At 43.7% G+C, this 27,469-nt stretch overlaps 1 protein-coding gene across 1 annotated transcript in view; it reads right to left on the bottom strand.

The window, feature by feature from the left end:
* Positions 1-26,901, bottom strand: part of GlyRS (glycine--tRNA ligase) — a 28,675-nt gene extending 1,774 nt beyond the window's left edge. The window contains exons 1-15 of the mRNA XM_065427194.1: positions 26,547-26,901; positions 26,337-26,438; positions 25,817-25,919; positions 22,518-22,659; positions 20,668-20,756; positions 19,175-19,251; positions 18,482-18,627; positions 17,878-18,027; positions 16,791-16,953; positions 16,539-16,703; positions 9,261-9,368; positions 6,710-6,855; positions 5,461-5,546; positions 3,949-4,058; positions 645-738 (exon numbers count right to left, since the gene is read on the bottom strand). Of these exons, the coding sequence (XP_065283266.1) occupies positions 645-738; positions 3,949-4,058; positions 5,461-5,546; positions 6,710-6,855; positions 9,261-9,368; positions 16,539-16,703; positions 16,791-16,953; positions 17,878-18,027; positions 18,482-18,627; positions 19,175-19,251; positions 20,668-20,756; positions 22,518-22,659; positions 25,817-25,919; positions 26,337-26,438; positions 26,547-26,774 (1,909 nt within the window). The 5' untranslated portion in view covers positions 26,775-26,901. The remainder of the gene's footprint in view (positions 1-644; positions 739-3,948; positions 4,059-5,460; positions 5,547-6,709; positions 6,856-9,260; positions 9,369-16,538; positions 16,704-16,790; positions 16,954-17,877; positions 18,028-18,481; positions 18,628-19,174; positions 19,252-20,667; positions 20,757-22,517; positions 22,660-25,816; positions 25,920-26,336; positions 26,439-26,546) is intronic.
* Between the last annotated feature and the right edge of the window lie 568 nt (positions 26,902-27,469).

Raw genomic sequence — 27,469 nt, 5'->3', positions numbered from 1 at the left:
AGAACTGTGATATATGTTTTTGGTGCAGCGTTAAGGATTTGTAAACGTTATGTTTAATTTTTCTGAAGCTTACCAATCGTAAGCAATTTTTGTAAAAAGTATGAGGTCCTAAACAACATTCTGCTTTCGACAGTCAATATGATATAGCTTTACCTCTTAAATTCAACAAATTTCATTCAAATTGGTCCAGTGGTTGTCTCTCATGAGAGCATTTCTGCATTTTACACACAGTAATTGAAAGGAAAATCTGAGTTTGGTCCGAGTTAACACTTTCTCTTAAGGAGAAACAGTGTACTCACAGCTAGCAGTGATAAAAATCTTTTTTCAGATTTATGAGCAAACAAGTAACTGCCCTGAAGAGTTATGGCTGATGAAGAGCACTTGGAGTTCCAAAAATGCAAAGGTGCTATGAGGTATGCAGATTAATTAATGCAGATCCCAAAATTAATTTGAACTACTTGGAAATCTTTAGCGTCCATCAAAATCTCAATACATGGATGTTTTTGCATACAACTTCATCAAAATGAGACCGAAGTGTCCTGGAGCTAAACCTGCAGCTAGTTGCTCAGCAGCCGAATGTCCCCACATTGTGACAAGTGGCGCTCTGCAATATGACCAGAATAGAATGCACTCTGAAAACTTACAGATCTGCTGCACAAACTTGGTAAAGTCTGGATTGTTGCTCAGTGGCAGCACGGAACACTTGAGTGGGGCAACAGCAGCAGGCAGGGAGAAGTACTACAAGGTAATAAGAATCACGCTATCGCAAAGTGCACTTGCAATGGCAACTACCATAATTAAGCAACCCCTAAATCTAGGCACAGCACCTGCTTTGAGAATGGTAGAGCCCAAATAAAAAGAGAACAAATTAGAAATGTGCCCCAATGTCTCATGTACCTTAAATAATAAACAGTCTTTCCCATAATGGTTATCACAAAGATTGAAAAAGAAAATGACACAAAAATCACTTCAAATCCTATGGTGTATGTATGCATGCACAAATACACATACACACATTAAACTTCTGTTAATTCGATCACGACTGGACCAACGAAACTGGTCGGATTATCCGGCGGGTTGAATAAAAACAAAAGGCGGAATAAATGGCAAAACATGCCGTTAATTCACTTGGCAGTACGTGTCCAAATTTAGCTTCGCCACATCACATCCATGCTATGAGGTGAATCATACCAAGTGGGAAAAAGTGCCACTGTTACGGGACATAGCACGTGCAGGGTGTCTACCAAGCTGACGTTTCCGAATTCCCAGTTTTCCAGGTTTTCCCTGAGTGCCTTTGCAAACCTCCCTGAGTAACACAGAACTTCATTTCATGTCAAGACGGGCTGACACTTTGTCGCCCGATGCTGTCACTCACTAGTAAGCACGTAAAAAAAAAGTTAATCCAGTTTGAATAGTAAGGAGTAGTGTTGATTTTATTCAAAAAGAAAACAGAAGGGAGGGGGTTAGTAAAATGCACAGCGCAAAAAATATCTTCGAAAAAGGTAAAACCCATTGTCAAACATTCCCAAATACAACTAAAGAGGAGATGCATACAGAAGCAAATATTTTCGTAGATGAGCTACTTCTATCAATTGATAGCAAGCTCATTGGTGTGAGACCTGAACTTTGTCACAAGTGAGATTTTCTCTCAACAGCTGGTAACCACAACTGTCCTGACATACTCTCAGCCTGTGCACAATGCCTCAGTGTTGTGTTTCACTGCTTTAAAGAGTTTATTTTGGTTCGTATTAGGGACTCCTACATCTCAGCATCAGCCAACACTGGTTTTTGAGCTCAAGCTCCTTCAAAGAAGCAGTGGCACGCTTCCTTTCCCATTGATTCCTGAATGCGTAGGTCCTTTCTGTTCTCGTCCTCCTTCCACCATGTGTTCGCCCCACGGACCATTCGAAACATCTTCTTGGTAAGTTGTACAGTCAACGCCTGATTTTTCGGACTCCCTAGGGGCCACGGAAACGTCCGAAAAATCAAGCAGTCAGAGAAAAATGAATGCATGTCTTTTACTGCCCTTAAGGGATAAACTCGCCGCAGGTGCATTCGAAAAAGCTTTGAAGGCCTGCCAGTACCGCTATACTTTCACGTATGCTTCACCGCGTAACAGTGCTGTACTGAGGCGAAGCTGACTTACAGGAACCGGCATTATGCAACGCGCCATCCTTTCCGAGCTTGGAAGTCAATCACGAAGATTACAAAGTTCGAGTCCGTGCCATTTCTGACAGCGGCGAATTCTTTCAATGAAGAAACACGGCACCAAACGGCAAGAAGCTTAATAGCGAACGTCGAAGCAGCTAGGCCTAGCGTTGCTGCAGTCTTGGCTACGGCTGCCAGAGCCGGTTCGAAGCTGCGAGGTAATCAAAATGACGGCAGATAGTCCGGAAAATCAGACGGCGAAGGGTTCTTGCTTCCGAAATTTCAGACGTTCTTATACATATGCTCTATGGGGTACGTAGTGGTTCCGCGAAACCGCTGGAATTATCGGGCGTCCGAAAAGTCAGGTCGTTGACTGTGCACTGGCCACTCCTCAAGCCGACGAAAGGGCGTCGAAGACGATTCGCTACGATTCCTCTCCGTTACTCGAGTCAGCTTTACCACTACTTTCGTTCCCTTTCAATAAAATTACAGCCAAATTTTCCGAGTTTTTCCCGAGTGTTTCCAGACTATTAAATATCCCTGAGAATTCCCGTTCTTTTTTCGGTTTTCCCGGTTGGCAGACACCCTGCACGTGTTAGTTTACACACGCACACGCGCCATCTCCGGTCACAGTATGAGCACCGAGACACCTAATATGTTTGCTGGCAGGCCTTCAGAGCTTTACATAGACCCCAGCTCTTTTGTTGGCGTTGAACAACGTTCGACTGAGTTTTTTCACTTTAAGGCAATATTTTTCGCTAGCTTTCCCAAAACACAGATGGTTTTTCTCCTTTTCCCGGTGCACGGCGCGCGCGCACGCGTATAGCTAAAGGAACGCGTGCTAGGCTCCGTTAACGGTCTCGTATACAATACATGCACGGCGGGCGAAACGAGGGCTTAAATCGCCGCATTAACGTCAGAAACAGTTCCGAATGGCTGCCATTATGCTTATTAAGCATCTAGGTGCTCGTACTGTGAACAATTACGGCGAATATGCGAACGAATAATTAATAAACGCGTACTATGTCCCATGACAGTGGCCCCGTCCCATTTTTGGTATGCTGCACCGCAATAATGTGCGTATGCTTCATCACATAACTCGGCTGTATTGCGGCGAAGCTAACCATTCAATTTCGGATTATTCTGCGAAGGCCAATATTCAGATCGAAATAGCTCAAGTTTAGGCTCAAGAAATGTATGGGTGCTGGCGGGAACCTTCGGTAGGGATCAAATTAACAGTATAATCAAATTAACCGGAGTCGAATTAGGCGTCTACTGTATCTTGCTTGTGCTTGTGCATTGTTGACATGCAAGCAGTCTGTCAACAAGTTATGGCATTGCTAAATAAAGTGAAGCTGCAAAAACAGTTTGCTATATGCTACTTCTGGGTTGGTCATTCAAGAAGCGAAGGGAAATGCCACAAGAGTTCGCAAGTTTCAGGCACATGTATAACTAATTTTCACAGCTGCACTCAAATGAATGTGGATTGCAAATATGTGCTGCAACAATGCACAATAAAGCATGTACACTGCTTAGCTCGCATCCTTATGAACAATACAGTTCTTCTAAATGTGGCAGATGTTTTAATACAACTAACAACAAGTAGAATTAGCTAGGAGACCTCTTTGGAGGCACAATTTACAATTCGAGTCTCAGACACAGGCAATATGGCATGGTACCTTCAGCTGCTGCTAACAGTGACTGCTTGGAAATTCAAAAACCTCAAGCAAACAAAAGGAAATTAGCAGGTTGCCCACTCTACTGACAAGCTGCCCACTCTAGTGTCATAGGTCAACTCACCGTCCTCTGCTCATCTCCTTCACGGACTCGGAAACTGTGCTCAAAGACGGCATACATTATTCTCCCAATACCAAATGATGGCTCAATCACACCAGGTACCAATTCGTCCACTGCAAAAGAGAGGAAGGTGTGTTCACACCAAGATGTTACAACTTCCTAAAGTTCAGACACTTACCTACCTAACACATAAAGTAGTATATACTATATATTCTTTTCCAAAGTGCATTCACACATATTCTGAAGGTATGCTAAAGAGTTTGGACGGATAAAGTATCCTTTCCAATGACATTTTTTATTAATTTTGTGGTAATAAGCTGATTATCAGAAAATAAAATAAAGCTGTACGTTTTCTTTTTCTTGAATTTCCATCAAAATCCCAAAGGCAGTACATCATGTGACATTACAGATTTAAAAATATTTTCCAATATTTGGTTCATTGTGCCACAGTGAAAGTTCTCAAAATCCTACGGCTGTTCTTGAATATAGTGCAGTCCACATTCACTGAAAAGAAATTAACTAGGCGCGAGCAGCTCCATCAAAATCCATGATGTCAAGGTGAGCTGGTGCAGATTCTCGAAAGAAGAAGTTGCCTCCAATCACTCTCTCCTCTTTTTTTTTTGCTTCTTTACCAGCTTGTCAAGCCTACTTTATTATGAGTGGCTTTTTAGTGTTGTAGAAGGACAATTTACAAATATTCACAGCTCAAATTATTTTTCTCCCTAGTGTCTCTTTAAGGTTTGCTGCCCTGATGTGTGCCTCGGTGTTCCAAGGTCATGACAGATGTGAGCTATTATCATGCTCCACCACTCAATTTATCTTTGCAAAATGTTGCGAACAAGCTCAAGTGCCCTGTGCATGTCTGAAGAAAGTGAGACAACCTCAACTACCAATATACACTACAGAATACCTCACATTCACTCAATTCTACAAAAAGATTTCTTTTGTAGAAAAAAAAAAGACAAAAGATTAGCACTCACGCTAGTAGTGTATGAAGCCAGGACTGCACCAACAATGACCATCGTCACTGGTTTTACAATATGGTGGCTCACCCTTTTCCATTGAATTCTTGCTTGTAACTATTTGCAAACAGTGACTAACCAACTTTGCATTTGCCATATGTAGTGTAACATCTAGGAGGCCCAAGGTTGTCCCTTTTTTTTTTCTGTGTTGTTGTGTTTTGACTTTGTCAATGCAAGAAGGCTAGCATGGCTATAACTTTAGCATACTGAGCAACCACGAAAGCAGTGGCTAATATAAAAGTCAGATTCATTATAACATCATAACTGCTAATTTTAGCCGAAACAAGAAAGCTGAAAATGGGTCGTGTGCTCGGCACCGGAATGTACCCCCATTATTTACAATTCAGCCACAGGAGAAAGTCACTAGCAAGCATCATGAGTTCCCGCATATTCTAAATTTTAACATGCATGGACAGCTTGATTAATCAGGAGAGTACACTTCAAGGGAAAAAAGTGACCATAGCTTATACAAGGCAGCCAGCATTGCACACACCATGCACAGTCTTCTGGTAACGCTTGACTTGAACCATGTCCTTTGTGACCATGGCCTTTGAGTCGCCCACAGCCACTTCAGACTCCCTGCATGGCAAGTCAGCAACCATCACAAGAACGTTCACAAGAAAGATGAGGGCTCTGAAGTAATCATGAGTGGCTGAGCGAGGGATGTGCAGGCTGGAGCCCTAACATGTCCCCTTGTCATAATGTAGGCTCCAGCCTATGAGCTCCCATAAATACACGTTCATGCAAAACAAGAGCCATTTTGATAAAGTGATTAAGTGAACTAGGAATGAACGAGCGTTTGAGACTACATTAGCTGTTTTTGCTGTCATTTTCATCATCATCATCACTGAGCCACAGTTGATTACTTCAAATTTTCATCTTCCTGTGAATCTCTGTTTTATGAAGGCTTTGACTAGCACATAGAACCACTATGCTCAAGAAAGTTCATGCAACTTCATGAACAGCATTGAAAAGTACCACATTACTGGTTTAGTTAGAACACGTAAGGAAAAATGGATCATTTAGTATTAAAAGTTGTCGTTATGGGCTTTGATGAATGGTTGACCTTTTCTTTTATAAGAAAGCTTTTACAATACAACAAAATTGGGCATCACGGATGTAGCACTAAAATCAACTGCACGTTGAATGAATTTGAGCATGTGGCCCTCATAACATGCAAAATGAAGAGTTCAATGAGCTTTAACATTTTAATCAACCCCTGAGCTTTGAGAGATGCTATAGTGGAGAGCCCAAGCTTAATTTTGACCACCCAAGGTTGTTTAACATGCACCTAAATCTAAGTACTACAGAGAGTCTTGTCTTTTAATCGTGCTAGTGGTATGTATAAAACTATATGTTTCTAGTATGATTTCGTGAATGCTCAGGAGCTTAGACCAACCACATTTTCTGATTTCAGCGTGACAGTATCTGTCCTATCCCTGCCTCTACTTCTGCTCTGAGCCCCCCCAACCCCACCATCTAAATTTAACTGCCCTAATATGTATCAAGAATGGACAGCCTCAAAATAGAGGCCAACAAGGTTTAGTTGAGCACAGTGTCACCAGGCACCAGAAGTTACCACTGCTGTTCACGGCCTACTATCCTGGTACTCTACTAAAGCTAAGCATCTTTATTAACTGAAAATTAACATTACCCCAGTGCAGATAGCGCCAGAAGACAACACATGTTAAGGTCTGCAAACTGCAACAATCATCTGATGTAATCAAGAACGAAACACTCACCCTTTCTCATTCAGATCCTTCTCGAGAAGATCAACCTGCTCAGGGGCAAGTGCTGCGATAGCATCCGAAACTGGCTTGGCTTCCTTTTTGAACTGCTTGCCGATGGCTGCTTTGTTAGGAAGGGCTTCCACCACATCTACAGTCTTGTGCTGGCACCACAATGTGAATCAAGAAAAACACAAAGTGCAGAGAGATTTGTACTTTGAACTCTCTGTCATAACTTGATAAACAGAAAAGTTGCAGAAGGGAGGGCTGCTGGCTGTGAGGTATATAATGCCACCCATTTTTTCATGCAGCACGCTTATCGTCTCCTTAGACACATACTGAATGAAAATCCTGAAGCTAAGTTGTCGTCATGAGTCAATTTTATTGATCGTACAGATCCCCTAATACCTTAAAAATATTTGGAAGATTGTGTGACTGCAGAGCTTTACAAAGCTGCACCTTACTCCAGTGAGAGGACATAAAGTAGAGACCAAAACAGTGACATTGTAATTACATTTAAACCATGATGTAACGAAATTGGTAAAATCTTCAATTTGCTTTGTTATATTGAAATTTCGTTACATTGAAATTTGATTGTTCATGTAAGCGCAGTTGCCAATGCATTTTTCTCACATGGAAGGGGTCGCAAAATTTTACGAGTGGACCTCTCCTTTTAGTAAACAGTAAATGTGTGTGATGTCATGAGCTGCACACAAAGCAAAGTGCGAGATGTGTGCAAAGAGCTGTTGGGCAGCAAATTTCTCTTTCTCCATGGCTACCATGACATCTGCTGTGATTAATTTGCCTGAGTACGCGAGTTCGCTGCCAAAAGCTGCCCATCAGCTCCATGGAGAGAAACTGTTCGCTTGCGGCTAGCGGTACTCCGATTCTTTCCTGCTAGATGGCTGGAAAAGTTATTCAGAGTGTAGGCTGAAGAACGTGTGATTTAGCTACACATAGGTATGTTTATCTCATGAATGCGCCTCGATAATACGCTAAAGGAGTGATTAAATTGCGCTGTTTGCTTAATGCATACAGCTTTGATATGGAGGGATGAGTGTGGACATTTGGTTGAGCTCAATGAGCATTCGGGGTGCAGAAGATTGATATCTGTGATCGTGATCAAGAAGCTTTATCATGATTGAATGAATCTGGATCTGGTTCGGTCGCAATCGAAAGTGCCAATGTCACAGCGGCATCAATCTAAGCAGCAGGAGGTTTAAATTCTTGTTTGCCAAAGTAGCAAATCAATGCTCACATAGTTCAGACTAATCTAATACACCACATAAGGTAGAGAGCTGCCTATGTGTCATGTGCTGTTATCACCTAAATGTAAATGTAATCGCATTTGTAACGGCGGTTGCCTCTTGTGTTCGCACTCTAAATGAAAATAATCTAGCATGAAAGCAGCAGGACAGAGTGCCATGGCTGCTGGATAAAAAAAGAAAGGTGCGACCTGCTGCATCAGGCGGGCTGCAATGGCAGTGAATGTGAAAGCCGTAGTTGCATTCACGACAGCTTGGCTGGGCCGAACGGTGCTACCTGCGGGGGCTGGGACACGTCGGGTGACAGCATTGCAAGCGCATTCCCGATGTATTTTCTATGCCGATCCCAGACAAACAGTCCTAACCGGTGGTGCCGCAGCAGATGACAGTGTTTTCGATGCATGCGACAGGCTGCAGCTTTTTTTTTATCCAGCAGCTGTGACACTGCCAAGGCAGCCGCCACTTAGTTAGTTTTCAAGAAGAGCGTAAGTGAACTCCACATATTCTGCCGGCGTCTGATGGCTGCCATTTGTCACAACGTGTTGTAAGCACCCACGTTTGTCGCCACTTCTTTCTCTTAGGAAACAAAAACAGCCGATTACACTCTTTTTTCACACGATTTACACATCTCACTGCATAGAAACTCACCAGCATGACAAACAGGCCTCGCGGGCATGCACAAAGCACACAATAAAAGCAAGAACACTCGCAACACATGAAGATGTCAAGCATGTGCCGACATGCGTGCGGCATGATTTTTGCCCACCAAACACTGCCGCATGTACTGGGAGATCACGCGACCAACTCATCATGATGTAGGCTGAAAGAGGTCTATTATCAGGCAATCAGAAAAACTAAGTTTGAATATTAAAAAATTATTTTGTTGAACTCGAGAGTCGGTGACGGAAGACACAGTTTCATGTCATGTGGATGATATCTTTATATTGATGGTAAAAAGTGAAGCCAGCCTCGCTTTCGGGACCACTCAGTCCTCATGGCTGGTAGTGTGGCCCATAGTGGAACGACTTGTATCATGAAGAGCGCTGGCAGCGGGGAGCGGATGCTTTGTCTGCCTCTCGCTTCAACAAGTCTCCGAAACTCAAGATTACGCAACCTCCAGCAATAAACACGCATGAGGACAACATGCATAATCTCAGCGTCCTTAGTCTCTGCACATACGCAAGGCACGCAGGCTGCGCTAGGAAAGGAGATGTGCCCATGCATTACAAGGATGCTGCTGTTACAGATATCGCACAACATGTTAGATACAGCAGTGCTAGCACATGAAGGCAAAAGGATATTGGTTGTGGCAGCGGTTTTTCGGCCACGAGACGCACACCTGTGGCCTTGGTGTGTTGGCTCAAGTCGTAGCAGGAACGGTCCGCACAACCGACACACTCGACCCAGCCCTGAGCAGAAAGACATAAAGAAAGATATTAATATGCGTATAGGAAAATGCAAGAAAAGACAGCTGACAGCTGAACTGTATATACTCACACAGGTGCATCATGTCAAAGAATGTAGTCTAGAACAGGTTGCAAATTTCTGTGGTTTAGCAAAGTGCAACGGTTTAGAGTCCCGGAACAAAATTTTCAACTTATGTTCAAGACTTCTGACTGAATTTTCACGTACGAGTTAACCTAATCTATTGAATATTATTTAAAGGCGCTTAAAAGGAATGATAATATAAGTTGTATTCATAAATTACGGTTCTTCAATAGCAAAATAGCCAGAGAAGACGTAAAAATGAAAGACGGGGGGCAACACCGTCCTAAGGTTTTTGAACCAGCTAGTCATGACACCATAAGTTTTCAGCCCGCTAACTGGGATCTACTTACTGTTTATCACTGAGGAAGGACTAGGCTACATTCGAAATAACATAGCACGCTTCCAGGGCTATGCCAAATACAAGAAAATTCTATAAAATTCATGACGTAACATTGTTGTGCCAGTGCTGAGGTTTCATCAAGGAATACAAGTGTGAGCTTGCCTACATTTTCTTAACCCAAGTTCTCAACCCAAGATTTCAAGTAGCTTACCACATTAACATTTACACGTAACTACCTTTGGGGAACAGTTCCGGTCATGTAACGTGTGGAACACAAATAAATGGGTTTCTTAATATATAAATTTTCTGGTTCAAAGCAAATACCGTATAGACTCGCGTAAGGACAGCACCTTTTTTTCACAATTTTGACGAGGTGCAGCCCTTGCCCAGGACGTAACCTTTTGGTCAAAATGGTGCCGACACAGCTGGCATGCTGGCAACTTGTGTGCACACCAGATCTTGTGCACGCCCTGGCTCTGGGCATCTGGTAGCAGCATGGGGAGGTACACAGCGCGTGAAAATTCGCCGATGTGCATGCGCAGCATCGGAGCACCAAACGTGATTGCTACTCCATTGGTTATCTTTTTCCCCAAACATCTTGGGATGACAAATTGGGGGTGCAGCCCCCAATTTGTAGAGACTGTAGAATTGTAGAATTTAACGTGTAGAGAAACACAAACAAAGGGACTGCTAATTACGATGTATTTTCAAGAGAAGTGCAGCCAGAGACTAGGATGGAAACCAGCTCATGCCAAGCCCCGATGCCCGTCTTCGTCTTGTTTCGCACCAGGTCTCTTAAGTGTCTGTTGTATTGGAACAATATGAATATGTACATGTATATCAGCATAGTGGCAAATTTCTCGTGATAGTTAGTTTGCCACCTATCCTGCTCGCTGGCCAGCCATTAACTTTTACTGCAGTCGCACTGCCTTAGCTGATAGGCTTAATGAACACGCCTTCACCATGCATCAGCAACCAAAGTTACGGTTTGATGCCCAGCTGATGCAGATTTGCAGTGGCCATGCTGCTCTCAGATACCTAAGAAACTATATAATCAGTGAACGGGTATGTATGAGAAAAAATTTCAATGGTGCGAACTGTTTTTACGGCCGTCAGTTTCCAGACATCGTATGGGTGCACCATGTCAAGAAATCAAGCAAGCTGCCATACAGCATCTGAAATTTTGGCTGCTGTTACAGTGAAATCTCTATATAATGAACTTCAGGGGACCGTAGTAAATTGTTCGTTATTCTGAAAGATTGTTATAGTGAAAGCCCCAAAATTAAGCATTATGCCCATCAATTCATCAGTTCACAAGTTGTCACCATATGAGCTATCCACCAAAAAGTCGTTGTTGGCTCTTGGCACGCACTGTTGCTATTTTCCATAGATACTGCCACCACGCACCACCGAAGCGTTGTGTAATTTATGAGTGACGTGTGTAAAATAGTCGATGACGCCGAGAAAACTACCCACAAAAAGGTAGCTCCATGTCACCTCCAAAGCACAATGTTTCTTGTTTATTTTTCACATTTCTTACCGCAGATACCACAACTGTCTTGCTTGAGGTGGACATCTGAACTACCGTATTTACTTGCATAATGATCGCATCCCTGAATTCTATCTTCAAAATTCAATTTTTTTTTTCTTTCCTGTGTAATGATCGCACCCTGAACTTGTCGCAGCGATATGTCGTGTGCTAACTGTCACGCTTACCATCTGTCGAATGCTACGCGGACGACTCTTGAAAACATACCAAGCGGTCTGCACGCACCCAACATCTTAAGCACATGCCCCATTTCATTCCTTTCATCACTTTCTGTAGTTCCATGAAAAAAAAAATAAAGCTACAACCAAACTTGTCTCGGCTTTATTACAGTCGCCAACCGATTTTCTGGACTCCGAAAATTCGGACATGTTCAATTATTCGGTCTGCTTCGTGGCACCACCATTCTCCCCATAGACCATAATGTACAATAACTGCCGAAAGTTTGGACACCTTGCAACCTCTCATCTAATTTTTCGGACATTCCTTGAGCCAACTTGATCGAGAGCACCATGCACCGACTCTGACCGGTGCATGGTTCCACTTGCTTCGACTGCTTGTTTGTCCGACTGGTGTCGGCATGCTGGTGTTTGCTTTCTGTGCTGTGTCGAGGTTCTGGTGATCCAACACGGCATATGGAAACATCGCGCCAAGTGTCTAATGGTGCCGACAGTGTCCGGGCAGACTGCGCTGGGGAATGCCGGCAAGCGGGTGTCGGGAGGCCTAGGATTTGTCGCCTTCCGATGTGCTCCCTACTGAGGCGGAAAACATTCTGTCGAGACCTGCGCAGTGGTTGCATTGTGATTCTGGACACCGTCTCATTTGACACTTTCACAGGTGTGACACTGCTGTACTGACATGCGCAGAACTGGACGACGGCGAGATCATTCGTCAGGTTTCTACTGCACCGCTGGACGATGACTCCGAGTCGGAAGATGACGCACCATCTGCTACGCTGCCATTGTATGCGGAGCGTGTACAAGCAGTGACTGTGCTTTCAGCCTCCTATAGTGACCGTACGACCCTCTCCGAGATTCAGGCTTATCTGATTGCGCATAAACGGAACAGCGCCCAACGCCGCATTCACGATTTCTTCAAGCCTACTGCCGAGCCCGAATAAGTGCGTGGAAATAAAGGACATCATTTCTTTTTCTTAATCTGCTTTTTCGGACACCTGTTTATTCGAACATTTCCGCAGTCCCCGCGAGGTCCGAATAAACGGTCGGCAACTGTATTTGTAGGCGTCATAATGGTTTTGGTCAACAACAACAACATAAAGGGCGCCTTTCGATTCTTCTCATTTGCACTCGTGGGCACGCAACAAATCGCGAGCGGCAACCATAGTGGCCACGTTTACACCGATACGTTAGAAGTGTACCCTATTCTTACGGCAACGCTTGTAACGCAGCTAAGATATTCGCTCACCCTTAGCGGTAACTTGCCATATTAGGATAGCAGTGAAGACAAATGCCGCAGTTTCTGCAGCATGGCCGCCATGTGTTTCTGTGTCACTGGCAGCTAAGCACGCCCATCTCTGTTTCTGTCCCCTCAAAGTGGACATGGCTACGTTATTGTCACAAACTTATCGATATTAACGATATTATTCATTACTGATACGGAAGAAACTGTTTCAATGCACGTAATGTACTCGTGAGAAGAAAAATAATTGCGTTCGGCGTGCTCCGCCAGCCGCCACTTTTGTTTTGGTGTCTCGCACTAACAGCGGCAGCCACCTGCTTGTCATCCCGAAGCAAATGTGGGATGAAAAAAGAAAATGTTTCTTTTCGTGGGAAATTTAACCTGCGTAATCATCGCACCCCTGACTTTTCTTCAATTTTTTTTAACAAATAAAGTGCGATCATTATGTGAGTAAATACAGTATGTCAAAGCGCATGCGTGCGTAAACGACAGCGTCTGAAAAGTTCAATGTATTACCGTGTGGCATCGCCGCAAGTACGGAGGTTACATGCATTTCACCGCTCGCGCAGCTATTACAGCCGCAGAAGGAAGCACGAAAGAAAGTGGCATGAGCAGAAAGAAGGGTGAAAGCGCGACAAAAGTGCGACAAAAGTTTGCTATTTTTGTTTGATGTCGCGACGGCCTGGCAGCGTCAACAGCGGGCTCAAACTTACTGAAGATGCAAGCTAGCTTTTCAGCCAGCTCCCTGTTCATGGCAAACACTCGCATGGCAGATTCTTCGTTGGCACTGCATATTCTCCGTGCACGGGTGAGGCATCGCTGCAGAAGTCACAAGACGCCTTTTTCATTGCGGGGTGCTGTTCTCGTCACGATGACTGTGTTCGTGAGGCTGACGTAATGCGCAGCTTCTGCTACTGTCATGCCTGAATTGTCCGTGCTGCTGCTCTCCGTGTTGTCCTCATCGCTGTCGTTAGGCAACACTTTGACAACAACAGAGGCAACGATCGCAAGAAATTATGCGTGGCTCTGCTATCGCAGACACCAGAGACCAGCAGAGCTGGGGGAAGTTAAAGCTTCAAAAAATTCATGGAGTCTTCCTCTGTGAGGCGTTTCGGTTAGGATGGCTTGCCATTTGAGGCGCCTGCCGCAACAGAAGCAATTTGTTAAGACGCCATATGCATAGGTGTCATGTACCAGATGCTGCACCGACGCGATGTGGCAGCATTTGCAGCACCTTAGCTCTGATGAATGCTAGCTCTGACATCGTATAACTGGTAGCTTCTTGAAAACTGCTGAAGCGAGCACGCAGGTTTTTATCGGAGAGCAATGACGTCACGCCACCTGTGCCCCACTGCGGCACTCCTTCTGCCCCGCTAGGTTCCACACCCTCGCCACGTCGCTATGGTGCGCGATGCTATTTTTATACTCAGCTCTGTCTTGCACAGCTTGGTGAAGCTGAGAACATCGAGAGAAACCCAGCGAGGCTCCAGTGTAAAAGTCGAACCTCGTAGCCGACATCTTTTCGCGGTCGCAGCAGCGTTGCCGAGCAACTTCTTCTCATTACAAATGGCCCACACCATAGTCAGGTAGATGCCTACCGCGTGCCAGCGCCGATTTCTTCCTGCCTCGTTCAATAGCACAAATGATGTCGAATTTTTCTTCTTTGCCGAGCACGCGGTGTTTTTTTATCCAAGCTTCGGCATGACGCGAGTCCTTGCTTGCACGATGCCAAAATGATGTTGATGTCGATGTGTCTTCACGCGCAAATGCACAAGGTGTTTGGAGGCCGTTGTTCCGAACTCTGAGGCTTGTTGTTCTGACGGGCTGCCTGATGGGGACAACGCACCACCGTGGTTGCGCGATGAATAGTGGAGACACTACATGTTAACCGTTCTGTACAGAATAAGCTGGTACTGTTTATGCGGATACAAAACAGATTATGTTCAATGGCCGCTGAGTTGGGGATTTGACTTTACCACATTTAAAACGAAACTACTGTTTAAGCGGGTACGGTTTAACGAGGGTTTACTGTAGTACTGAAATATCTTTACATTGAAACTATAAGAAGTCAGCAGGGGATTTCTGAAAAGTTTGTTAATGTGGTGTATACTGAAATTTGGTCAGAACTGAATATTGCATATCACAATATTCAATTGAATATTAAACAATACCGAGTATTTGCACAAGCCAATAAACAACTAATGGTCTCAAAGTTAAAGAATGGGTGCCAAGGGAATGAAATGCAGCTGATGGTGGCAGAGAATTAGGTGGAGCGATTAAATCAGAAAATTCGCAGGAACAAGATGGTGCCACTTAATACAAAACAAGTGGAGATCACTGGGAGAAAGCTTTCTCTTCTATGCATCAGCTGATAATGACCATGAGATTCAATGCACTTCTCATAAGCTGAACTTTCAATACGAACCACCTTCTAACTTTCCTTCCCTTCAAGTACAGTCAAACCTTGATATATTGAATTATTGCCTATATCGAACACTTTCTATATCACCTGGAAAACCACATGGATTTTTAATTATTTATTTCGAATGGGGTCAGACGTAAAATGGATATATCGAACTCCACCACCCCAGACCAGGTGCGCTCTTTTGACAGGCGGCGAGCTTTCCCGCAATACCCTAGAAGATAGCGATGGCGCGAGGGGCGTTCCCGACTGCTGCGCACTATAGCTGCAAGAGGGCGCTGGCTGCACACATCGAAAGTGCCGAGGACGCCATTTGAACATAGCGGCGTACGCACATGGCGGCTTGGCTAGTTTGACAACATCGCAGAGTTTCATACTGACAACATGAACGACGCAATGCATTTGCCACACTGACTCCTCGGTGCCACACTTTGAGCCTGCCGCGCCTCGCTAGTAATGGCGGTTTGCATCTACAAAGACGCGCAACAGTGTGCGCTCACTGGGCTCACTCATAGACGCCTTGGCAGACGCCACTGACAGTGTTTCAAAATGCTTCAATTGACGGACGCGGAGGTTGCAGCGGAAGTAGCGGCCGAACGAAGACGCTGTCAAGGTTGATCCTACAAGCCCTCATGCTGTCCTGCTCCGGACTTCAACTGAGGCTGTAGCTGATTTGGCCCTTTTTCACCACTGCTGCAGCATAATAGAAGGTACTGGCCTATGGCTTGTGGATCGTTGACTATGTTAAGGACACCGTGGTTAAGCACGCGGCTGCCAGTAAGCAGCTGGCTACACTACTGCAGTACTTTCTGCCACAGAAACAAATACTTTGTGTGAAGCTTCAAATGAGTATTTACTGTGCCACAATTGGAGTGCAATCGGGGATCGTTGTTCCCCCGATCGCGCCCTTTCATTGATTGATTTGTACAAGTGTTTGACAAATTTTTTTATGTAATCTTATATATCAAATTCGGGCTATGTCGAACTATTTCGCGATCACCGCGCTGCTCAACATATTGAGGTTCGGCTGTATATCTAAAAGGTGATCTAGTCCACTTTTATTACCGCTGCAGAGTTGCTATGTATATAGATTCCACTAGCGTTCATCAAAGCTGAAGAAAGTTCAGAATTCATACGTCAGTTGCAAGAACAAGTTCTTGAATAGTGCTTTCAGGAAATTGCTACCACAGAAAAGGACGCAAAATGATTCACTGCATTTATCTCCTCCCAACACCAATGAAATTAAGCAAAGGCTGCCCTCGATGCCTTGCATAGAGGAATGAGACTGGTCAAGTCGAGCTTCAGTTGCATCAGGTCACACCATGAAATAAGGGACAGTGAAGGAGGAAGAAAACAGCACTCACGTAGGATGTCTTGCACTCTGCATCCCAACAGTCGCAGGCATAGTGGGCCATCTCATTGCTCATGTGCTGCCGGAACCGTAGCCGTGCAGGGTCGACACCCACACGCTCCAGGAATAGCTGAATGCGAGCTAGGAAGTAGCCCAGGGTCTCGTTGGCCACCAAACCCTACGTACAGACATGAATTGGATAAGACATAACTGTCGCTAAGGAAGCTATCACGATGACATGGCCAGCTCATGCCTGTTCTCATACCTTCTCAACTGCATGTCCAATAGTGATCTTCTGTGCAGGCTGGCCATCCATCTGGTTGCAGGCTGAGTAGAGCACCATCTCCAGGTTCTTCACAGACGCAAATTTGGGGTGTGCCTTGTTAGAGGGGTCCACAAAGTGCTCAATCTCAGCCATGGTGAATTCACTGGAGAGAAGGGAGATGTGAAATTTCCAAAAGCTTGACCGAGTTCTACTATACTGTTTATCTGTAAAAGCCTAAATATTAGCTACTAGATATTAGCTACTTTTTTCTTGTGTGTGTGTGTGTGTGTGTGAGAATCACATCAGCCTGCCCAAATTAATGTTACTGCTGTTTGTTAGATAAATGTGTTTGCTTTTGCATGTTGTATTACTGCAGAAAGGTCTAGCCTAGCAAAACTGCTGGCATATTTGTCTGTGTACTTAATCCAACGAGTTGCTCTTTATTTCTCGTCAACTAGATCAGTGGACTTCAGGAAGGTGAGAAGCAGGTGCAAGATGTGCCAATGAAACTTGGCTCCTCTGGGTAGATAAGCACGGCTGCAGTGTTCACAGGATAGCTCAGACAATGCACATGCATACAAGGTGAAGACAACATGGAAACAATGGCCACTAAACGGCCAACTAGTAAGCCGTACAGTGATGTTGAGAGGTGTGCTCCCATATTCACATGCAAAGAAAATTGCACCAAAGTCACTGAGCCTTAAGGGGTTCCATGAAACAAAGTTGTCTGCAGTGCATACAATGGTCAAATAAAAGCTGAATGTAACCAACTCGGCTATTGAGGCGCTATTGGCACATATGAAATAAGGTTGCTGTACATTATCACTTGTCACTTCTAGTGAGCAAGCACCATGTTTTTTTTTTCCCCCCGAGGCCCACCGTAACAACACGAACTTGTATGTGGTAAAAAAACTGAAGAAACGTCTATATTATCTCATCAGCCAAGTATGCATGGTGACATTTAACATGAAACTGTTCCCTTGATATCTGCCATCAGGGATGGCTCAGAAGTTATGTCGGATAAACTAAGAAATCTCATCCACTAAGCTCCAGTGTTGCCCATATGCCATTTCTAAGGTGGACTCACCGAACTCGAATAAGTCCCGACCGTGGTGAGATCTCATTACGGAAAGCGTTGCCAATTTGAGCGGCAGCAAAGGGTAGCCGACCCTGATTGAACTCGAGCAGGCGCTTGAAGTTCACGAAGATGCCTTGTGCTGTCTCGGGTCGAAGGTACCTGAATAGTGCATGGAACGATTACTGCATGACTGCAAAATGTTGAGGCTCATGCAACAAAAGGAAGTAGTGCCTCTGCTTACTAGCAATAAGCAGCAGCACAACATTTTGCATAAACAGAAAAAAAAAATGCAACATAGCTGTGATGGTTAGAATGTTTCCATGACACTTTAAACAGTCATGCGTTCAAATGTGAACCACTTCCACACACAAGCCATTTCATTATGAGCATAGGGTTCTGTGCAATTCAGAAAGACACAAGCCGATGCAGTGCTTTTGATAAAAAAAGCATCAATTATCTTCTAGTGAGCTCAGGACAGAAGTCAAATGGCCTTAAACTTCTGTTGTAACAGGAGAGTAGAACGTTATTTATTGAAGAGGCATTGTCTATGTGAAATGGGTGCCACACAGTGTCAACGAGAAGTGTAGCAATTTGAAACCAACATGGTACATACCCTTTAACAAGGCCTGAGGGGCCGATGCATGTAGAAAACATGAGGTTGAACTCGATGGCATCACTCAGATCATTTCCCGTTGTAGGGGACTTGATCGCAAAACGCCGCAGGACAGCATTCATCTCATCTTTAGTCATGCCGTCCAGCTGCAACGAGCACAAACGCACACAACTTTAGTGGACAAAAATAGCACACTTGTAACACAATGGATACCTCAATTACAGAATCTAATCAGTAACTATGTGACTCAGTGTTGGTAACGTAGAGAGAAAGTTGTTAGATTTAGTGAATTTTTATTTACCTCAAAAACAAGCTTGCCTTTCAAGTCTTAGTGACTTTTTGTGATGTATACAGTGAATGAATCCAAAATTTGGACTCTTAACAAGCAATTAGCACACAGAAGGTGAAAAGGCCAGGCAATTTTTAGTTCCGATAGACAGCTCAGCTGCCGTGAGTGTCGGGTTTTGCTATGTTGCCACAGGATATTGCACTGCTGTGTTTCAATCACATGCCTAATACTGACTAATTATGAAATTAAATAATAATAAAAACGAGAGACAAAAGCACAACTTGACCTCTGCCTGGTGTCACAAAGATTCTTCTATTCAGGCATTTTACAAAACTCATTCAAAGCACACACTTACTAAACTGCCATTCTTCCTATAATGCAATTAATAAGAAGGCACAGCACACCTTGACCACAATGTCTTCATACTCTGCCTTCTGTTCAGCTGTCGTCTTCTTATCAGCACACAGCTTTTCCAGGTGGGCTGTTCCAGGTCAGCAGCATGGATAAAATTTACATATGCAAATCATCATTCATCATCAATCATAAATCGAGCAAAAATAATGATATCGCAAAAACCACGCACTTAATGCATGATCAAGAAAAATTAAATGTAATATAAGTGAGCAGTTGCCCCTCAAATGTTTTACAAAGCAATCAGCTGCAAGGTCAGACTTCTTCTGTAACACTGCCCGCACAGTATAAAGTTGCCCTAGTATTTTCTGAAGTGGCTTGAAACAGAAAAATTGAAATATCAACTGCGAATTGAAAAAACAACCAATACGAACATAGCTTTGCTATTTTATGTCAAGGTTGCCATGCACATGCACACATATTCACTCTGCTCTCACTTATTCTGCGTGTGACAAGAGATTAGTCCTGTGTATTTTCCTTATGTCTTCACACTGTGGTTGTGACTACAAGCATCATCGTCAACCATGCACTGCACATTAAACAGATGATGGAGCAGCTAACTGTCATTGCATGCAGATTTTGCAGATCATGCCGACTCCACAACATAGTATTGATGCAACTAATGTTGCACAAAAGGTCATTGATGCTTAGCAAATTAACTCGTTCCTAAATTTGCAAGTTCATTTCGCCACACTGCACACCAGCCCAACTAACGGGAGCCTCAAACATCAGTCAAATGAAGACCAAGGGTGAACTGCACATGCAGACCTGCCAACCTTGCATTTCAAAAATACTATAGTTGAAGCCAAACAATACTAAAATTTGGAGAGAAATACTAAGGACTGTTTTATTGCTCAAAATGTTGACTGGTTATTAAAAAATTCCCAGACTTTGGTTCATAAGGATGCTGTGAACAGGCACTCTCTCTATAGTTGCAGCAAGAAAGATAAGCCCCACAAATCATCATCATCATCAGCAGCAGCAGCAGCAGCCTGGCTACGCCTACTACTGATGATGGGCGTAACGTTAAGGGATAAGAAAAGAGCAGATTGGGTGAGGAAACAAACGCGAGTTAATGACATCTTAGTTGAAATCAAGAAAAAGAAATGGGCATGGGCAGGACATGTAATAAGGAGGGAAGATAACCGATGGTCATTAAGTGTTACGGACTGGATTCCAAGGGAAGGGAAGCGTAGCAGGGGGCGGCAGAAAGTTAGATGGGCGGATGAGATTAAAAAGTTTGCAGGGACAATATGGCCACAATTATTACATGACTGGGGTAGTTGAAGATGCATGGGGGAGGCCTTTGCCCTGCAGTGGGCATAACCAGGCTGATGATGATGACGATGATGTCCCTGCAAACTCACAAAAAAGAGAAACTGCACGCTGTTGAACATGTTGCAAGAAACACAAACATGAAAGGTTGCAGTTTAACACAACTAAAGCTTGAAATATGCTAGGGCAGAGACGGAAGAGGAGAAGATACCTTTGATAAGGTGGTCAAGCCTGAAGCATTCACCATTCTTGAGATCCTTGACCATCAAGTCTGCAAAGCGTTCCACGTGCCCGGAAGCCCTGTGTGATAGGAACGGGACCGCTTGCAGTCTTAAAACACTATGTGACCGGTTCTGGTCTGCTATAAGCTGCTTTTTAATTTCAGTCCATGCATCATGGCAGTAAAGAAATTTTTCAATGATATTGAAGATAGGCCAATTCTGCATCCAGCAGAAAAAAAAAATTATTTGAAGCAGATGCTGTACAGCCCCGTTACAATAAGTCAACTGGTAGCTATAGTAATGAATTCTTACATAAATTGTTAATAGTTACAAAAATTCTTAATGTCACGAGATTTCTGCTGCACATCTCTAGCTAGTCAACTCCCAAAAAGGTGGCACAGAATCAATGCTGAAGGCTACGGTGCCCACCTCAAAGTCTGTTACACCAACCGACTTGGCGAATCTGCAGAGTGAAAGTGACATCTACAAATACAAATGTTCAGTACAGGTCTCAGGCTAAAGAAAACCATGATTTCCAATGTATTGAAACATGTTTATTGATAAGTTCACGTAGCTTTGCTGTTGTTACGGTTTCCTCAGACCATTGGTGAAGTAAGTATAGTTCTAATCAAAAGTACCCAGGCAACTGTGCAGGTGACCTGCACTCTTGCTGGGTCGCCTGTGTGCATTGGTGCCTGATATACCTTTCGTTAGGAGTGATAGATCAGCTCTGGTGTCATGTTCTGCGTGGCACATGATGCATGCAGTCTGCACTGATTCAGAAAAGCAGTACAGACCTATTCGCACACACTATCTTATTAATGAGTTTTGCATGCCATGTGGCTTTAACAAGCGCCACATTCCACGTCCACACTGTATTTGTCTAAATGCGGCAAACACAAAGTATTTCTTATTCAAAATCAAACAGGCAACGTCCCCACTATACCCTGCATACGAAGTGTGTGAAAATATAGCCCACCTAATCTGCACTTGCAAGCTGTATACACTACAAAGAATGGCCTTAATGTTTGCACTTAACATTCACCCACCGTCATCCTCGGAACCAAAACACGTCGTTGACCCATGGACTAGCACTGCCTTTGTATCTTGCACTATGACGACACTTTTGTGTTTTCTTAGACACATCCACCTCAATGAGGCACTTTGGTCGAGTGTCAAGTACTGTGTTTTGTGTATGTTGTGTATTTTAATTATGAACTGTGCACATCACTTTACTTTTCACTTTATCCATCTGAAGTAGCATGCCGCCAGGCAAACCTCTCCAGGATCCGTTAAATCTCTCTCTCTCTCTGTATTCGGGTGCCTACGCCACTACTGGCTCAATGACAAGCTGAAAGCGGAACCTAAAAATTTATATACCCACAGGCTGTTACTGCCTCTAAAATGCCACTAGTGCCATACCATGTGACCCAGAGTTAGAACCAGCCATGTGTGGCAAAACCTGTACAAAAAAATGAAACACCAAAACCATGACAGAGTCCAATAAAATGACACATTTGTAACTAACGCAAAAGTATAGAGAATGGAGTTAGATGAAAGACAACTTGTCTAGACAAGCTATTCCTTGGAATGTGAACAAAATTGATGCTTTGGCAGTCAGTTCTCCTTGCTGCATCCCCAAGTGCAATGGGGGATGGAGGTTTGAGAATGTATTGTGGTTACAACACAAAAATGCATGAAACATGCAGTGTAGACACACATACACTGGACATTAACTTCTACTCTGCTCATCACTAGTGCTTTTGCATTGAAACACAGACCCTTCTCAAGCGATACACCAACAAGTCTGCTTGTTTTTGTTAACAGCTGAGGTACCTACTTTAGCACAGGCTCAGGTGTAAGAATGGTGCAGTCCACTTCCAGCATCTGCTCCTCAAGCACAAAGTGGCTCCTCCAGAGGCTGAGCAGCTGTGTCTTCATGGCACAGCCCATAGGGCCAAAGTCGTACTGTCCAGCCACGCCTGTGCGCAACAGGCATGCTTCAGTAATACTGGCAGTGTAAATGATAGAGCACATGAAAGAACTGCACTTAAAGGAGAAACTACTGCACTAAACAAACTTGCAATACCGAAAATGAAGCAGATTAAAGGTTACCCGCCAAAGATGGCTCAGATTGAGTGCCACTGTAATGTGGCAATGGTTGTATCAAGTTTAAAAGGCACCTGCAAGCTAGAAATAGCTTAGCTCAAGCAAGATCGTCTTCGTAACGAGCACTGCCACTGCTACAAGAAGTACTCTTTCCTTAAGTCGTAAGTTCTGACCTGCTATGACAAAGAGCTGACTCAACACAGCTCGTCAGTCCACTTACATGTCAAGAGGCAACCTAAAGACAACTAATATTATCTTGATATTCAACCAAGGCATCAAAATTTGATCATTAGCAAGAACTAAAACCTTGGCCAATATACAAGCATAACATTTTCACGCAAGTGAGGATAAAGCTTGTCAGTGCAAATGCTGCTTATGCATGATCATGCCAAAGAAAATTTACTGTCGTGTGCAAATGTACCTCAACATTCTTCAAATCGTGATAGGGCATCACCTGTTGGAACAATTAGCGTCAATTTTTATTTGAAGGGTCCGTGACATGGTGATCCAACTAAACTCAGTTTGTCAGTGTAACTGGGAGCAGAGGGCCCAATATGGTTATACACATGAAAATCTTGGTTCTGTGAGCCGATTTTAATTCGAAATTTCAATTTGAAATCTGACTCTAAGCCCCTGCCCTGCCATCGACAGCAATTTTGATATGGCATCTGTAACATCCCAAGTTACGGGGTTGGTGCTGTGCTATCTGCTCCAAAACTCTGAAACTGTGTACACGCCTTGCCAAGAGAATGCATGCCACCCACTGTGTGAGTGTTCTAGCAGCAATGACGGTGTACAATGACTGTGTACTCTGTATTTCCATCCCATGTTCAGCTTCTACGTCACACATGTTGTGGGCTTGTTTGGAATGTGCCAGATTCGCGTTTGACTCCCTTTGCTCTGTATGCTTTGGCATCCAATGACGCAGCAAGGGCACAGCCGATGCATTGTGCCAGCAATTCTTTCATTCGCATATTAAGAACACCACAAGCCAAAGCATAACTGCATTAATGATCTCAGGTTCATCGCCGATAGCAGAGAAGCAAGTGCGAGAATGGAATCGCATAAAAATCATACAGAATGTAGCTCATGACATCACACAATCTTGCCAGAATATTGCACAGTTAAAGTGCCATATAATAAAATTAAAATATAAATTATGTGCTACACCAAACACACTCAAATTTTCACAGCTTGCTATGCAAAATTCAGGTTCGGAAATTTAATGCGACTGTCTCTTTATGGTGCAATTGAATGCGTTAATCCTTAAGTAGAAACGACATCTTTGCTACCTGATGCACAAATTTAGGTCAGAAACAGAGATGAGGTCAGTTACTTTTTGTCATGTGTAACGTGCATGTGTGTAGTGTATAGAATGGCCTGTGGTGTAAAAGGACGACAAAGAAAGGTGGGAATCGGTGAGCACATAGGGCATGGCACTTTGCCCAAGACCAAGATGATATGGATTCTTGAAGGAAAAAAAGCAGATGAGTTTGAAGCACCAAGAAAAAGAGAGCGAGGTTGGAGAAGACAGACGCAAGCGCATTGGGCAGAGAAATGATCTGTCAGGCTAAGGGTCTGAGCTCCAGAACTTCTAACAGGCTAAGGCAACCATCTGGGAGATGATCTTGTGGCTTCTCCGCTTTCCGACCAGTGATCTGCACTGTTCTAGGACACACAGGGCTGAATGCAGGCAAAACCTCATCCTCCAGTTCAGCGACAACGTGGTCAAGCTGCGTGCTATCGTTGAATGCCTACAGCGACCTGTCCACACGTGACTGACGCCGTAGCTCTGCAACCTTGCCTTGCTTTGCCAGTACCGAGGACCACTTACAAAGTTCATATTATTGGATCGTTTAACCTTCCTTTGAACAATTAGCGTAACATGACTGGTACCATTTGCGTTATTAGAGTGCTTGTGTGTGAATAGCAATGAATAGCGCACAGAGGACGAGACAGTAAAAACCAGACACACGAACAGTACAAGCATTAACTTTTGTTGAAAGATAGTGCTCGTACTGTTCATGTGTCTGGTATTTACTGTCTCGTGCTCTGCACGCTAAACGTTGCTATTCAAATCATGCACCAATAAGAACAAAAAGTTACGCTGCTACTTGTGTGTGTTCTTTATTTCTTGTTTCTGTTTTCATTAGATGCTTTTGTTTTGTTTTACAACTAGTTTCGCTGTCTTTTTCTCCCACTGAGGCTCCGTCTCAGAGGTGAACACTTGAATTTCGTATTTCTATCTATGCACTATGGTAGTCACACTCCTGTGCAACAAGCCTGAATGTAACATAACTCTATTGTTCACAGGCTGATTCTAGAGAAATTTAGATTACGGGGGACACAAGCATTGAGGCCCGCTAAATCTTGGGACCCCCAACGCTTGCATCCCCCTAATCTAAGATTCTCTAGTACATCATTACCACATCTCATAGCGGAATAAGGTCAGCAGACATCCTAGTTCAATGTTGATTTAAATGTACAGCTTTGCAAAATGTTTCAAAGCCACTACAGGACATAATGAGGTTTTGTTCAACCTTGTGGCAGTGCTCCTCTGGCAGTTCTGGCTTGAAAGTTCACAACAGTAAAGAGAAACCTAAAAACTGCTAAACTAACCTAACGGTTTCACAGAGGAACTGGCATGGGATCTGGTGACAGTTCCAGTAATGAATGCAGTTGCTTTGGAAGTTATGACAAAGTGTGTAGATGCCACAGATTATTGATAAACTAAAATATAGCTAGACAAATGATACAAGCAAGAAGTAGCCATATGGTTAATGAGACTTTGGGCCAAATTTCATATTAAGCTTCATGAGACACAATGATTCCCCTCTAAGTTGTGACTATGCTAAAAATCTTACGGTAATGAAATGTGCATGAAATAAACATGAACACTCCTACTTACAGAAGGCCCCTAAAGTATGCACCAAGGCGAACATGACAGCATTTTATCATATGATTAACACGAACAACAAACAACATGTACCACATTTGTTCACTTTGTTGTAATTTTAAGTGCTGACGTACCTCCGTAAATAGAGAAGGACTGGTCATAGAAGAAGCGCCTTTTTAGAAGATCTTCCATTCGAAGCCTGTCAAAGCCCACTTCTGGAGGTGCCAACTGAAGTTCCTGAACGAGCAAATAAAATACTTGCCATTAGATTGCAAAAAGCACGGACTATCACACTTTGTTCAAAACAGATGCTAACGGTGACGTTCTCCTACGTGCTTCATTTTCACCGACACTTGCCGGTAAAGTCCTAAAATTGTATTTGTGGAGCTCTTGGGGAGCAAGATATAGACATTGGTCTCAATTACAGACGTTCTGTAACGGCTCATCTTAAATGTTCATGACAAATGGTGAAGCAGAAAACGAGCACCGGCGACCTGAAGAAAGGATGATGAAATTGTGCCAAACAACAGCTGTCAAACGCCGCAATATGTTTACGCCTACGTCTCGAGAGCAGATTATTAACTCGGCGCGGAAGACCTAAGCACCAGCTTCATTTGAAAGCAACACGACATCGATGACTCCAAAACACAGCACCTTGTCTTCCAGCACTTTCTTTCTTGCTTTGAGCTCGTTAACAGCTTTCTTGACGTCCAGCTCCGGTGCTCCACTTTCCTTGAGCTTCCGGACCAAGTCGCCCTACAATGAATGAAAATGACGAGAAGCAACCGATAAATTCCCCCGTGACTTGATTAGTAAGACCCCTAATAGTAAGTCGCTTAAATTTCGGTAGCACCACGATGTTACCTGTTCTTTGACGGCATTTCTGAGAGGCTCGAGAACCTGGCAAACCTCCGGCGTGGCCATCTTCTGAGCAGCAACCAGCTTCCTGAGACGAACTTTCTTTGTACCCCAGTTGGGAGCGAGTTTCCAGCACACGTGGCACTTCGAGAAGTAGCGGACAAGCGGCCAACGCGACCTCGAGGCGGTAGTACCTACGGTTCCTAAAATACAAGCGAAAGTTCCAAGGATCATTCGCCCCGGACTAGTTTTGCCTCGCACATGTCCGCTCACTCCGCCGGCGCGTAAAATCAAGCAAAAATCAGAATCAAAAGTTTGTCAGTCAGATGGACGTCAGCAATGACATGTTTCAGATTCGAACGCCATGAAGTTTTTTGCAGTGCGCCGCCATGTTTTTACATCAAATCAAACAAGTATATTATGTCGGTACAAATATTTTAGTGATACGTAGTCATACTTTAACAACCTTTGTTAATGCTTTGTTGTCACTTCTATTGTTTCTAAATATAGCTTCATCTTAATATAGCAACATGGTATCGCCAGTATCGCTTTCATTTGTATACGTCCAGCGCTATAGTTTGAAAGTTTTAAACAAGACTTCCAAAAAATTGAAATTTGTACCTTTACAACAGTGCGGATAACTTGCGTTGCAACACAAGGCAAAGAAAGCCAAACAAGCATTCAACGTCAAACCAGAGAAAGAGGCACACACACAAAGCTGGCTGAAGCCATTGAAACTTCTGGCACGCACTCTACTACTCTATCCGCTATATACATTCACTACAAGGACTCCGAAACGTGACGTCTAAGACTCGACTCTCGCTTTTAAAATCACTTCCGCTACATTCAACTAGTAAAAGCATAGCCTTTAAGATATGTATTTTAACCTAAAAGAAAACGTCACCTTAAATCACGCGAATTTAGACACT

This window comes from Dermacentor albipictus, chromosome 1, assembly GCF_038994185.2.
Source record: "Dermacentor albipictus isolate Rhodes 1998 colony chromosome 1, USDA_Dalb.pri_finalv2, whole genome shotgun sequence".
NCBI lineage: Eukaryota > Metazoa > Arthropoda > Arachnida > Ixodida > Ixodidae > Dermacentor > Dermacentor albipictus.
The sequence above is the reverse complement of the archived record's forward strand: the minus strand, read 5'-3'. Positions and strand labels throughout refer to the sequence as shown.